General features: G+C 42.5%; 1 protein-coding gene across 2 annotated transcripts; it reads left to right on the top strand.

Annotated features, from left to right (window-relative positions):
- The first annotated feature begins 5,330 nt into the window (after positions 1 to 5,330).
- TRIB1 (tribbles pseudokinase 1) lies at positions 5,331 to 12,561 on the top strand. 2 transcript variants are annotated; one of them, XM_075211715.1, is made up of 3 exons: positions 5,331 to 5,899; positions 7,530 to 7,822; positions 10,260 to 12,561. In XM_075211715.1, exons 1-3 carry the CDS (start codon positions 5,591 to 5,593, stop codon positions 10,726 to 10,728), a joined length of 1,071 nt encoding a protein of 356 aa, XP_075067816.1. In that variant the 5' UTR covers positions 5,331 to 5,590; the 3' UTR covers positions 10,729 to 12,561. The 2 variants fall into 2 exon arrangements, with proteins under 2 accessions (XP_075067816.1, XP_075067818.1); XM_075211717.1 differs by lacking the exon at positions 5,331 to 5,899 and adding an exon at positions 5,925 to 5,995.
- The last annotated feature ends 1,396 nt before the right edge of the window (positions 12,562 to 13,957 follow it).

Below are 13,957 nucleotides of genomic sequence, written 5' to 3'. Positions count from 1 at the left end.
TTATTGTACCTGATTACCGCGCCTCTACACGGTGCACTCAAAGCTTACACTTATTATCTTTCTATGCTCAAACAGCCCTCTGACCCCGAAACCAACCTTGCTGTGTGACTGGTGATATATCTCCACTAAACACTTTCCCCTTCACCATCTGGCTGGACCAATCTGTAGCACTGACCCTCACGCATCATGCTCCCATTGTCCTATAGATTGTAAGCTCATGAGCAGGACCCTCTTACCTCTATGTCTGTTTGTCGATAGCCTATCTTGTTTTATTACTGTTTGTTGCCTGTTGTAAAGCAAGGCTGTAAGCTAGCGCTAAATACATGTTAATAATAGTTATAAATGACTCTATATGAGTGTAATTGAGGCAGATGACTCAATGCATATCAGTGTGATGAAAATGTGACACCGCGTCCTAACCCGTATACGTGAGTGCAGAGCACCTACTGTAAGCGGACCTGCCGGGATTATCTTTGCTTTATTTATTCAAAATAAATTTTTTCCATCTAAAATCGAGCAAGAAGCAACTGTCTTAAAAATATTTTACACACCAACAACAGATACTTGGTGAAAACTTTGCACAAGGAGCTAGCAATCAGATGTTTGCTTTCATTTTCTAAATTTGTACTGTAACAAAAAAAAAAGACAGAAGCTGATTGGTTGTTGTAGATTTTGGACAATTACTTGTGCACCAGTTTTCATCAAGGTGCCTATAGTTTATAAATTAGATACAGTCCTTACTACAACAAAGTAACTTTAGTGAGTAATTTAACAGAAGAATAGAAAATGCACAAACACATTGAATACACATTTACCACCTGATGTCTTAATACAATAGGGCTCAATTGCTAATTCTATTTATATGCAAAATTTGCACTGAACAACAGCAACAGGAAAGTAATAAGCTGTTATCTGTCTATTGCAAGTTAGACAATGAAAACCAGTGTCTGGTTGCTGTAGTGTAGGCTGAATGTTGGACCTTAATGCAATGTTAGTAAAAAAAATAGACCTTTAATGCATCACTGTTAGCGAACAGAAAAAAGTTTAAATCCTAAATAAAATCTAAAATAAAAACAAAGGTAACAGGGGCAAACGCAGGATTTGTAGAGGGGGGTTTCCACACCACGCTGCCAGTGGGCGTGACCAGCATGCATGGGGGCGTGGCTATAATTTTAGACAGTGCTTGGCTGCTCTCCAACTCTTCCTATCCCCATAATATACATGGGCAATGCTGTGTGCACTACTGTTAGGTGCGTGCAGCTCTTCCTTTTCAAGCAGAGCCGTGTGAAGCGGGGGCAGGGTCCAGCCACCTCAATTATACAGTGCCCCAGGCTTGGAGAGCGCTTTCCAGGCACTAGGCAACCCCACCCTCGGTTTGCCTATGGGTAATGGCTCTTAATGACAGTAGCACAAGTGTCAGGTGAATACATAAAATGCCAAAAGCAATATAGACATGTAGAAGCATATGCGAATATTGTTTCTAACCTATCTACATGTGAGCTGGAGATTTCAGCTGACATGTATGAATTCAGTTTGAAAAGACAATTGCCTGGGCTCTCTCTCACCCCCTTTCCCTTCATTATTCAATACAATATACTACAATTGTTTTATTGTGCACGTTTGCAACAATATTGTAAGGCTAAGTACACACTGGAAGTTTTTAAGCCAATTATCGGGCCAATCACCTGATGAACGACCGCTCGGCTGTCGATGAACGACAGTCAGGGTCATCTTTTCCATTGGGCACGATGGGCAGCTGCCCGGGGGCCCCACGGGCAAGGGGGCCCCATAGGCACGGCTCTTAATGAGAATAAATAATCCTGCAAAAGAAAAAAACCTGCAAAAAAAACCTACAAGGGTCACTGAGCAAGTACATCTATCTCTCTCTATCTATATATATCTATATCTGTATCTGTATACATCTATATATCTATATCTATATCTAGGGACCCCAGTGCATTGCTTTGCACGGGGGCCCATAATGTTGTTAAGATGGCCCTGACGACAGTTGTGCTAAAGTGCCGATTGTTGTTTCATTTTGTTGGTCGTACTGTTTAATAATCTCATTCCAACTGCCTTCTGATCCTGCAGTGTGTTTGCACTCACTATCACGATCTCCATAGAGTTTACAGAGTCATGGTCTTTTCAGCCGATACCGGCAATGAACATGTCCCGGTGACTTAATGTAGAGAGTGCTGTAGATGCAATAATTTGTTCCTTCGTTCTGAGACTGAATATTTAGTTTCAGAGTCACACAAGCTAACGAAATTCGTTATGACATGTGGATACATGTGTGTCAGGAACGAATGAATGTATATTGTGCTGTCATTCTCTAAATGACTAGAGGACCAGATGAAGAGCACAGATCTGAAGGTAAATTGTTTGTAGTGCGTATGCAACAATCACCTGACCGGTCGCACCTTCGGTCGTAGGTACAAACGTTGTAGATAACAGATTGGTCGGATACACCTCCAGTGTGTACCTAACCTTATTCTGCGAAACAAAAAAACTGACACGGGAAAAATGAACAAAATGTTGCAAATCTTATTATCAACCGTGGGAATATTTTTACAAAAAAAAAATAAATGATTGGACAACTTCCTCTGAGAAGCTGCCATCGCCAATTATATTCAGTTCCCGGAGTCTTTCCTCACAGATATCTCTGTAACAGTGAAATATTCTGCTGGAATATATCTGCTTTACACAGGACTAGCAGACGCCTGTTATTTATCTGCCTGAGCAGACGAGGCGTATTGTGTATACACATGCCAGCGGGAATCAGTAGCGTTGGACAAGTATTTCAGGAGTCGGATCACTCGTTGATATTAGTACGTTTGATGCCACGGACACGCGCACTGCGCTACTTGATGATAAACCGTAAAAGATCTGTTATAGTTATCTAAATTTCTGGATAATTCTATTTAGGGATTGCAAACGTAACGTATAGCTTGACGTGACTGAAATAAAATGAGGAAGAAAATACTAGCTGGGGAATATTAGGAAGTTATTGCCTGTTGCTAACTGGTCCTTTCTCTAGAACTAATAGACTGCAGGTTAAGTGTTTAAACACTTAACCTGCGTGGTCCCGGCATTGCCCCTTTAAATTAACATTGACACATGTCGCAATGACGTCAAACTGTACTGACGGACACCTCTCCATTTGGTCAGCCTGGTGGTCCCATCGGAGATCTGCCCCGTCGCTTTTAAGGTAAGTGTTTAAATTAAAATCGGGTTTTGCTACATTCGCCTTTTATTTGTAGACCTCCTCCTTGCCAGGGTTACGAGCAGGGCCGGATTAACCCGAGATTTAACTGGGCTACAGCCCAGGGACCTCGGGCATCCAGGGGGCCCTTCAAAGTTCTCAGCAGCATTATTGATTGGTCCGGGGGGGTGGTCGCCCCCGGCCCGATCAATGCTGCTGAGCACTTTCACTGCAGTCATCCGTCCCCGGCGCTCAGTAATCTGTTTACTGAGGAGATCACGCGAGAGTAAGACTATGCGGCTCACATTGGGGGCCTCATGGGGGAATGGAGGCCCCCGTAGCCCAGGTTACAAGCATTGTTCAACTGTACCCAACCCTTAAATGCATCCCACAACATGAAGGACCCACTAGAACCAATCACTCTTGGAAACAAACACTCAGGACTGTAGAGTTCTTCAGTTTGAGGCCATGTGCACTCGTCCATTTGTCGAGAGCATGGTGTAGGACGATTCACCTGTCCATCACTATCTTCCACTGCTCAGTCCATTGCTCCACTAACCTGGAAAATATGCAATATAAGGTTTATCCACGGCTACCAGACTGTAGCGTCTTCCTCTGTGGAGTTCAGTGTGGACTGTTTTGGATTAAATTGGTTGCTGAACCCACGTGTTGAAATTTAAAGTGAAGGAAGAATGGTCAAAAATTGCTCTCAAACCTGGTGGAAACATACCCCAACAGACTTAATGCTGTTATTGCAGCAAAAGGTGGTTCTACCAAATACTACTGTATGGGGTTGAACACTTATGCAATTAGCATTTTTTAGTTTAAAAAAAAAAAGGAAAAAATCTGCAGACAAATTTTGAATTATGAATTTGAAAATTTACTTTAAGAGCCAATTGGTTCGCAACACAAATACTGTCTGGAGCAATCTGTGTGTCATTTGTAATACAGGCAAATCTGACTTTTTGTTGAATACTTTTGCAAGTCATTGTACATCACAAGCTCAATAAACAAACTGCAAGATGATTTTTTTTTTTTTTTTTCAATGAAAGTCCTCAAGTCTCCAATAGGATTCTCTTCTGTAACGGGTATTGGTGCACGAGACTTGTATGAGATCCTGCAGCGTTGTTATGTGGTCTACTGTAAAGCCTTGGGTCCCACTTAATTCAAATTACACCATGTCATCCAATGTCCATTTTTTATTATTATTATTATTATTATTATATATGGTCATGATAGGCAATGGGATTACAGGGGCTTGCACATAAATATATATAACAAAATATAATACTAAAAACAAGTTGGCAACTGCACCCGACATGTGTCCAACAGAGGAAATACAGTACCAGCAATCTGCATCTTTATTATCCTGGCAGTTTGCTGTTTATGTGCTTACAACAAAACAAAGCAAAACATGGACGTTATATTAACAGTGCAAACACAATTGGGTGCTACAGAAAGTACTTGTTTTATGTGTCCTGCTGTGCATAGATCCTGTAAAATCCTCACAAACTAAATGTAACATTTCAAGTTAATGTGACCTCCTTGCATTCCACTGTCACATCCTAGTAGTGTCTGAGCTCTTTACTCCCTCTAGTGGATACTTAGTGTAACTGCCTTCCTTCATTTCACCAAACTTTCATTTAAGATCGTTACAGTTTTACCATTTAGAAACATATATAATTTTACTTAAAAAAAATTGATTTTCACTTTGAACAGCGATCTTATTTTGCAACTAATCTGTTAAAAGCTAAGCCTGCAGTTCCTCTGTGGCAACCTGTGTGTTAACTCTTGCAAACAGTGTGAAAAGTGCAATTCTGCAAAGCAGTGTGCAATAGTTTCCCATGCAGAGAGAGATCTGTGAGCACTGTTTTGCTATCAGTCAGCGGTTATGAATGATGAAAATGAAGGTAACCCGGTCCCTTGCAATGAGAAGTGAGTGAGAGGTATGATGCAAGAGGGACTTGTCTCCCTCCAGCAATCTCCTCCTCTTTCCATGATGGGGAGAGACTGTAATGTGATTATTAATGTGTTGCACAAGCCCTTAGAGGCGGGTCCCCATACAATACACACACAGTGTGTCAGGGGGTGAGTCACAGGAGGGGAGGGTACATGGTGAGTGTGTGTCTCTCAGTCACACAGGAGGAGGGTACATTGTAATAACTATGTGTGATCACAGAGCTGCTGGAAGACAGATGCACTCAAGAGCTCACACACTGTGCATCTCTCTGCACCACTAAGGACCCCCAAGCACCAGGACTGGGCACACAACACGTGCACTGGATGAATACACAGTGTGCACACTGCTGCTAGCACCGGCTGGGACTCTGCAATCCTGGTGGATGACTACTTCTCTTTAAGGCTCTTTTGTTCTCCTCGCCTCCCCCTATGATTGCCAACGTGCAGAGACAGAGCCGGCTGGGGGCCCCCGGGCTGGCTCCTTGCAGAGCCCCTCACTCCAAGAGGCTGCTGGAAAGCGATGAGCCCCCTGCAAAGTGCCCCCGGCTCAGCGAGTCCCCCCCAGACAGCGGGTTGCTGCCCTCTCCCGGCTCCCCTCACCCCCCGGCTCTGCACAGCGCGTCCCCCCAACACCAAGGACCTACCTGTATAGGGAACTACCTGCTGCTACCCGCTGGGGACCGGGAGAACGTGTCCAGAGCCCTCAATCTACACACTGGAGAGGAGCTGCAGTGCAAGGTGAGCCCAGGGCTAAATGGACCACACTGTGTAGTCTGGGGGACCCCAAACTCCAGTCTGCTGAATGCAGAGTCTCAGGGGGACCCCATTGGAAAGGTGATTTTAGTTTTTATATGCAGTGCTGGACCCCATTTTCCTGTCTGCTTTGTATCATGGGGACCAGTTGGGAACCCCCAAAAGAAGGGTGACCCCACATATTGCTGTCTGTAATCTCATGGAAACACCAAATGCTGTCTGTAGTTTTGGAGTTGGATCCAAAGGGAACCAGCCTCTTATACACTGTTACATGGGAGAGCAGTCTGTTATGTGCACTGTCCCAAGTGAGACCAGGGACACAGCTCTCATGGTGGTCAGCTGTCTCATCCTGATTGCCCCCCTGTCTCAGAGGGCTCCTGGGGGGTGCACTGTGTTTTGTTCCCTGTGGTGTCTCATGGGATCCATTCTTGGCTTCCTGTGTTGTCCCAGGAGGTCCCTGTTTAAGCTCTTAGTTAAGTGATTACTTCTTCAGGGACAGTGAGCTCCTATCTCTAGAAACGAAGACATAGACTTCCTAATGGGGCATCGTCCCACTCTTTCTGTCCATTTACTGCAGAAGTAGGCAACCTGTGGCTTCCCAGCTGTTGAGGAACTAAAGGTCTCAGCAATGCCTAGTCAACTGGAGGGAGCCACCCAAGTTTATTTTACCGTGTAGTGAGATTTATTGCATCATACTGATATAATTGGGGGCTCTTCCTATATTCCTCTATGGGATTATCAGATTGTACACACTGCCGTCACCTTACTTACCCCCATGTTCAGAGAAAGCCTGTATTCTAAGCACTGTGCTTCAATTAGCATATAGCTTGGCCTCAAATAGTCTTTAACCTTAAATAAAATAATAGGCGTCTACTTTTTTTTCCATCTTCTAATGTTGCAATGGTATAGGTGTGTGGAGCCTACTGAACCAGACACCTCTCATTCTCTATACAGGAAAAAGGATCTTCATAACTCTGCAATGATCAGTCCAGCCCCTGACCCCCCCCCATCCCCCTCCCATCCCCCTCCATACATATGATCATTAAAAGGACAGGGCATTTAAACATGTTACAGGTTTGTGTCAGGCAGATGGTTTATAATTGCTCAGACAGTTCACCGGTTGCACTTTTAATTTACCCCCCTCCCCCCCGCCTCTCCCCATACATACATTGTAACTAGCATGACCACGTTCTTTCACAACTGACTTATTTTAATGATTTTTAATTGGGGTTGACAAGTTACGTCAGCGTCGGGCTGCCTCTGCAAAACCATAATCCTGTTTTGTATACATGTTGCTGCTTACTGCTGTTTTCCAGTGAGTAACATGACAATTTACAGAGCTCATCCAAGAGGAATATACAAAAAAAAACACACTTGTAATAAGAGTTTATAGCTCCTGAACACTGTGTACGGTGTAAAAATAGGATGGTGGTTTTTTATGCAAGTTAACCCTGGATGTCTGCCGTGCATTTAATGTGGTGTTCATATGTTATGCATGCTGTAGGTTTGTGTACTGTCTTAGCTGCTTAGGACTTTATTAAACAAAGCATTTGAAACAACTTTAAAGCACATGTTTGCAGTAGACTTAATTTTGTGGCTTTTCTTCTATTTTCAGGTCTTTCCCCTAAAGCACTACCAGAAAAAAATACAGCCTTATGTGCATTTACCCTGGCATCAAAACATCACTGGGATTGTCGAGATCATTCAAGGGGAGTGCAAAGCATATGTGTTTTTCGATAAGGAGTTTGGTGACATGCACTCCTACGTGCGGAGGTGTAAGAGGCTGGGGGAAGAACAGGCAGCCAAACTATTCAAACAAATCATCAGTGCGGTTTTCCACTGTCATCGATCTTCCATCGTCCTGGGAGACCTCAAGCTAAGGAAGTTTGTGTTCTCTGACAAAGAGAGGTGAGACCTTGCTCTTGAAGCACAAGCTGACAGTTAGCAGTAAGAAATCTAGGCCAGAGACTTGGTTAAAGTTTACCTGTCCCCTTATATAGAAGGCAGCCATATTTCAATGCAGCCCTTTTGAATGCTACCTCAAATTGCAGCCTTGTGCCTCGCACCTCAGTGAGAGCACTAGTTTCTATCGAGTTCATGGGCTGAATAGTGGTTCAGACCACAAAATGGCTTCACTCATGCCTCAGTGAGATCACTAGTTTCTGATAGGCTGAACAGTTGTTCAGAACACAAAATGGCTTCACTCATGCCTCAGTGAGATCGCTAGTTTCTGATAGGCTGAACAGTGATTCAGAACACAAAATGGCTTCCTACACAAACACATTGTTATCTCCCTCAGCTGTATCTCAATCTGGACCTGTCCAGCTGAGTATAGACTATTGTTGACGTTACGCAGGGAGGTTGGTAGGAATTGCTTTGGGCTTTGAGAACAAATAGAGCTAAAGTTTGATAAACAAAACGCTCCTGACCTACGGCGTACAGCAGCATCTGTGGTCGCTTTCACCTTCACATATATTGCGTCCAAATATTGATATTTCCATTAGGCTTTGTTTGTTTTGTGTGTTTACATTCGTATCGCTCATAGCAAAACAATCTCCTGCAATGCACCACACGCTGTGTATAGAGTCAGCTGTAGGTGTTAACTTAAATGTACCAAAAAAAAGCAACTATCTGGCTCTTGCGCACATCACATGCTAAATATATACATTAATAATCATCATAACATTCAGAGGTGAGTTTCCTGTCTGCAGGACAGTGGTGCAGACACAACGCATTGCTCTGAGTGTTTAATGGATCATGTCACTCTGCCAGCCAAGGACATTAAATGAATCGATGGGTGGAGAGAGCAGTGAGCTCAGTTTGTATAACCCAACTTTCTATAACATCTGGTAGATCTTCTACCCCTTTCTTGCAAACAATTTCATGGTGTTCGTCTTGAAACAAGCATTTTATTTTGCAGTGTTGTTGGTAACTGAATTACACGAAAGGACACGCTAGTTGCCCTGCAGATTTTAGATTGTAAGCTCTTGCAGACGGATCCTTAACACCTCTTATCTCTGTGCTGTCAGATATGACACTGATGTAGAGTCCTTAGGATTAGAGCATAAAGGTTTATTTTTACTTTGGCTGATTTTTGCCTGCTGTCCAGTTGAAACCGTTTTAAACGGGGTGCCGGGAAGTGCTGCTCCAGCTTAGGATGTATTTCATCATGTATATTGGTCCAGGGCCACTGATTTGTTACATATACCAGTGTTTTATAAATGGTACAAGGCAGTGATATATTGCAGAAGGTATTAGATTTGCAGCCAGAACGCTGTAAATTCACTCCTAGCAGAAATACATATGGTTCTTTTTGTTCCATCTGGGCTATGTGGAAACGTCATGTCAGTGGTATGTAAACTGATGTAGGGAAGAGCGAAGCCAAAAGAGAGTGGGGAGGGGAGGAGGGGTGAGTTTGTGGTCGCGGTAATGATTTCAGAGGTCGGTATTAGACATTCTGCAGATGTATTTCCAAATGTCAAGTTTTATATCCTTGCAAGGTGCAAAGAGCTGGGAGGCCTTGTAGGATCGGTTTAAAGCCGGGGACGGAGGGATCTAGAATAAATTCAGATTAGTCTTAAAAATAAAAAAAAGGTTTAAACTGCACATAACCCAAGACTGGAAATCACAGCAGTCCAAGGATAACTAGAGTTGGAGAAACATTATGCAGAATTAATTATGCAGCCTCTCAGCGATTTTCTGCAGTAGCGTTCTGTGACCAATGTATAACTAACTCAAACAAAATAAAACCTGTTCTTTTATTGTTTCAGTTTCACTTTTAGCCAATAACTTAAAGTGTGAAGGGCTAAAAACAAAACAAAAAAAATAACGTTTTCAGTCGCTGAAATATCGTGTGGCTGGAATTTTGTGTGGCGCAAGCACAGGTGCGCGCTTCTTGTGTGATACCCGGCCAGTTGCTGCCAGACTGTATAGCCGCTTGAGTCATTTTTTCCAACCTATCTGCTAGGGCTACTTTGCATGACAAGAGTTCAGGTTGAGGACACACACAAAAAAAATACATTACCCTGCTCAGTCTGATAGAGAAAATAAGAAAATTCTTTTCATACCGTTTAATTCCCTGACCTCATCCATTTAAATAACTTGAAAATGTGGCTGCTGCTTTTGGCAATCCCACTGCCCTGTTTGGTGTTAACCCATTAATTATGAACTACTGGCTGTTGAAATGGATGCGGTCATTTGACGGACGGTGTAGACTCCAATCCAACGTCCGGATAGTCCAAATTCTTGCCAAGTAGATTTTAAGCAATAGGATGATTTTATTTGCTATTCGTAGTCCTATCTGGGAGCTCATTATTAAGCTTTTTTTTTTTTTCTTGTTTTTTAGGACTCAGCTCAGATTGGAGAGCCTGGAGGATGCTCATATCATGAAAGCCGGCGATGACGCCTTGTCAGACAAACACGGGTGCCCGGCTTACGTCAGCCCCGAGATCCTGAACACAACAGGGACTTATTCCGGGAGATCGGCCGATGTTTGGAGTCTTGGCGTGATGCTTTTCACTCTGCTAGTAGGACGCTATCCTTTCCACGACTCGGACCCCAGCTCCCTCTTTTCAAAAATTCGACGCGGACAGTTCTGTATCCCCGACCACGTTTCCCCCAAAGCCAGGTGCCTTATACGGAGTCTGTTGAGGAAAGAACCATCCGAGAGACTCACAGCAGAGGAGATCTTATTACACCCCTGGTTTGAGGCAGCGTCTCAGGCCAGTTATGCGGATCAGGAACCGAGTAGCACAGACCAGCTGGTGCCGGACGTCCCACAGAACTGTGACGATCTCGACTCTTTCTTCTGCTAGCTCATTCTAGCCTGTATTATCATCTTTATAAAGACTATACCCAGGACTTGTAATTAGTCTAAAAGCCCCTGAAATTGTGGTGTGGAAGCCGAGCGTGTGTATTACACTTTAGCTAAATACCCTTCTGACTTTGCCAACAATTATCCTATTGCAAGAGCTTTTGCCCTGGGGGATGGGGATGGGGGTTGTCTAGAATTCTTTGAACGTGGTTAATCCAGGGGGCATAACAATGAAGTGAGTCGTTGCTGTTGTATTTGTGGACTCATCGCCTATACAATGGAGGCAGACATTTTGTGGCCTGAACCAATATTTAGCTTATCAATTCGTGAGGCGTTACCCGTTGCCTTTTGAGACCGATCTCTCAGCATTCAATAAGTGAAATGAGAATGGCGGCTGACTTAACTTATTTTCTTCACCATTTTTCCAACCATGCATCATATTGGTGTTTTACGGACATTCTAATGTTTCTCATTAGTGCCAACCCCTTGGAGCAAGAGTCAGACTTGGTACACATTTTGTTTTTTATCTTCATTATGTTACAAGAAAGACGGGGGTTAGATTTATCAAACCTTCTATAGAGGAAAAGTGGAGTTCTTGCCCATAACAACCAATCCGATTCGAGGTACCACTTTCTACAGTGTAATAAATAAATGATAGCTAGAATCTTATTGGTTGCTATGGGCAACACCTCCACTCTTCCTTCTTAGAAGCTTTGATAAATCTACCCCTAAATTTAGATGTCTTTTCAGTCAGCGAAATGCAAAACAAAGTTTGTTTTGTAAATTGCAGAGGAGTGGATGAGAGGTTGCTGTGCATCATGGGTATTTTTTGCATTCACTACATACACCCGGATCTAAAACACAGTAAAACTAGTGTTACTGACGGAATATCTATAGGCAAATTAATTTCCCACCACAGTGAAGGGAGACAGTCGATTCTTACTTGGGTATATTACAGTACGGTCAGGACGTCTTTGCAAAGGGCTAGACCTCAGCAAGCCTGAAAATGACATATATACCTCATGTATTATTTTTTTTTTACCTGCCCACAGAGCCGTGCATTTCACATGTTCAGTACTGAGCAAGTTATAGTTTTTTTTAAAAAAAAAATATATATATACTTCATAATTAATGGTTTATCATTTTTTTTTTTTATTAACAATTAATTATTTAATTACACAGTGCACAGAGCAAATGCTGTAACCCATAGCAACCAATCAGATATCAGCTTATAACAGTGTGGGGAGACTAAAGAAAGCTAATATCTGACTGACTGGTTGCTATGGGTTACACCACCTGTTCTCCTTGCACTATTCTTTACCAAATAAGTCCTGTTGTAAGATGGTGCTTTCTTTTGTGTCCCCCACCCCCTCTGCTCACGAGAGTGTGTATGCGTATGCAATCTCACACAACCTATTGGGGGGTTGGCTGATGGGGAAGGAGGGTGGTATTGTGCATATTAGGCTCTGCCGGCCGCGAAGTATTTTTTTTTTTTATATATATATATATATTTTTTACTAAAATTAAAAGATCAGAAAAAAAATCCCAATATTAATCAGCAATTGTAATGTGAATAACTGTTGGCAAAAGTATCTGTCAAAAAGACAACAAAATCGTGAGATAACCATTGAGGCGTCGGAACCTCCTTTGCACTAACTGCCTCACGGTTGTTATTACTGGTATCTGTGATACGTTGTACATAGAAAAGACTGTAAATAATGACAGTAAGCATTTGCTTAAAACTGAATTGAATAACACTATGTTGTGTAAATATGTGGAAAAACTAATTACGGTAAAATTTGTAAAGTACGTTGTAATAAATATTTTTTTCTAATTTTGCGTTTGGTCATCTGTTTGTCTTGTTGTTAGACATATGTAAGCTTAATTGGTGGTGTGGGAAGCTCTTACTTTTAAGGTGCCCACAGGGAAGGCAGCCATTTTATGGGCGGTGCCAACTTACACCCCCAAAATGGCTACTTGCACTGTGTGCGGGTGACCGATACACTTTAAAGGGTACTTGATGCCTTTATACAGCCAAGGCAACTATTTTATGTACAGGCCTAATCAATATTCAGCCTATAAATTTACTGTGGCTAGTGACGTTACATACCGATGGGGGTGAGGTGAAGTGTGAGGATGAAGGGCTGCGGGGTGAGGTAAAATGGCGTCATTTGGACCACTTCCCCCCCCCCCCTGCAACACACTGACGCGACTGTGTCATGCCCCAGGGGCGGGCCAAAATAATGCAATTCACCACAAATGGCGTCATGGAGGCCCCCATCCAGCCTAGAAACTAGGCAGGATGCGGGAGTAGATTTACTAAAACTTCTAAAAGAAAAAAATGGAGGTGTGGCCCATAGCAACCAATCAGAATCTAGCTATCATTTCATAGAATGTACTAGATAAATGATAGCTGGAATCTGATTGGTTGTTATGTGCAACACCTCCACTTTTCATTATTATCATCATATATTTATATAGCGCCACTACAGCGCTGTACAGAGAACTCACATCAGTCCCTGCCCCATTGGTGCTTACAGTCTAAATTCCCTAATATGTTTAGGATCTTTAGTAAATCTATCCTATAGGGTAAAATTTTTATAGGACATTATAATGCCACTGCGAAATCAGTGGTGCTATATAAATAAATGGTGATGATGATGATGAAAATTATAAATATACCCTGCTTGTAAATAAGAGATATTAACCTTTCAAAAATTGGACAGTTTGTAAATCAGGGACATAACAAAATAAATTGATTAAAAAAAATCAATGCAATTTTCAACCACATAATTATCTTACTACATCATACAACTGCCTATACTATTACTGTGAGCTGTCCTGCCCCGCAAAATGCTGCATCTTCGCTGAATTCAACTCTGCACCTCCTACACTCCTATTACAGAGGATTCCAGTGCTCACATTCAATTCTACAATGAAATGCAGACAGCATAGTGCTCTATTCAGAATACAGGGCATCTCTGCTTGTGACAATCGCGTAACATTAGCAGAAGGTTATCTGTAGTATTTTCTTACTGATCTATGAATACACCATGTATGCCAATAAAGTCTCAGGACTGCTATGAATGAAAAAAAGGAAACGGTTTTAACCAAAAGATAACTTCTTGTAAAATTCCCCTCCATCTGTGATGTCACGCACCTATCACACACGGCTGAGGACCACACTTGTGTGGGAGTGACAATATCACATCCTTTTTTGTGCACACTAA

This window comes from Mixophyes fleayi, chromosome 5, assembly GCF_038048845.1.
Source record: "Mixophyes fleayi isolate aMixFle1 chromosome 5, aMixFle1.hap1, whole genome shotgun sequence".
Classification (NCBI taxonomy): domain Eukaryota; kingdom Metazoa; phylum Chordata; class Amphibia; order Anura; family Limnodynastidae; genus Mixophyes; species Mixophyes fleayi.
This window is presented reverse-complemented; position numbering and strand designations above follow the sequence as displayed.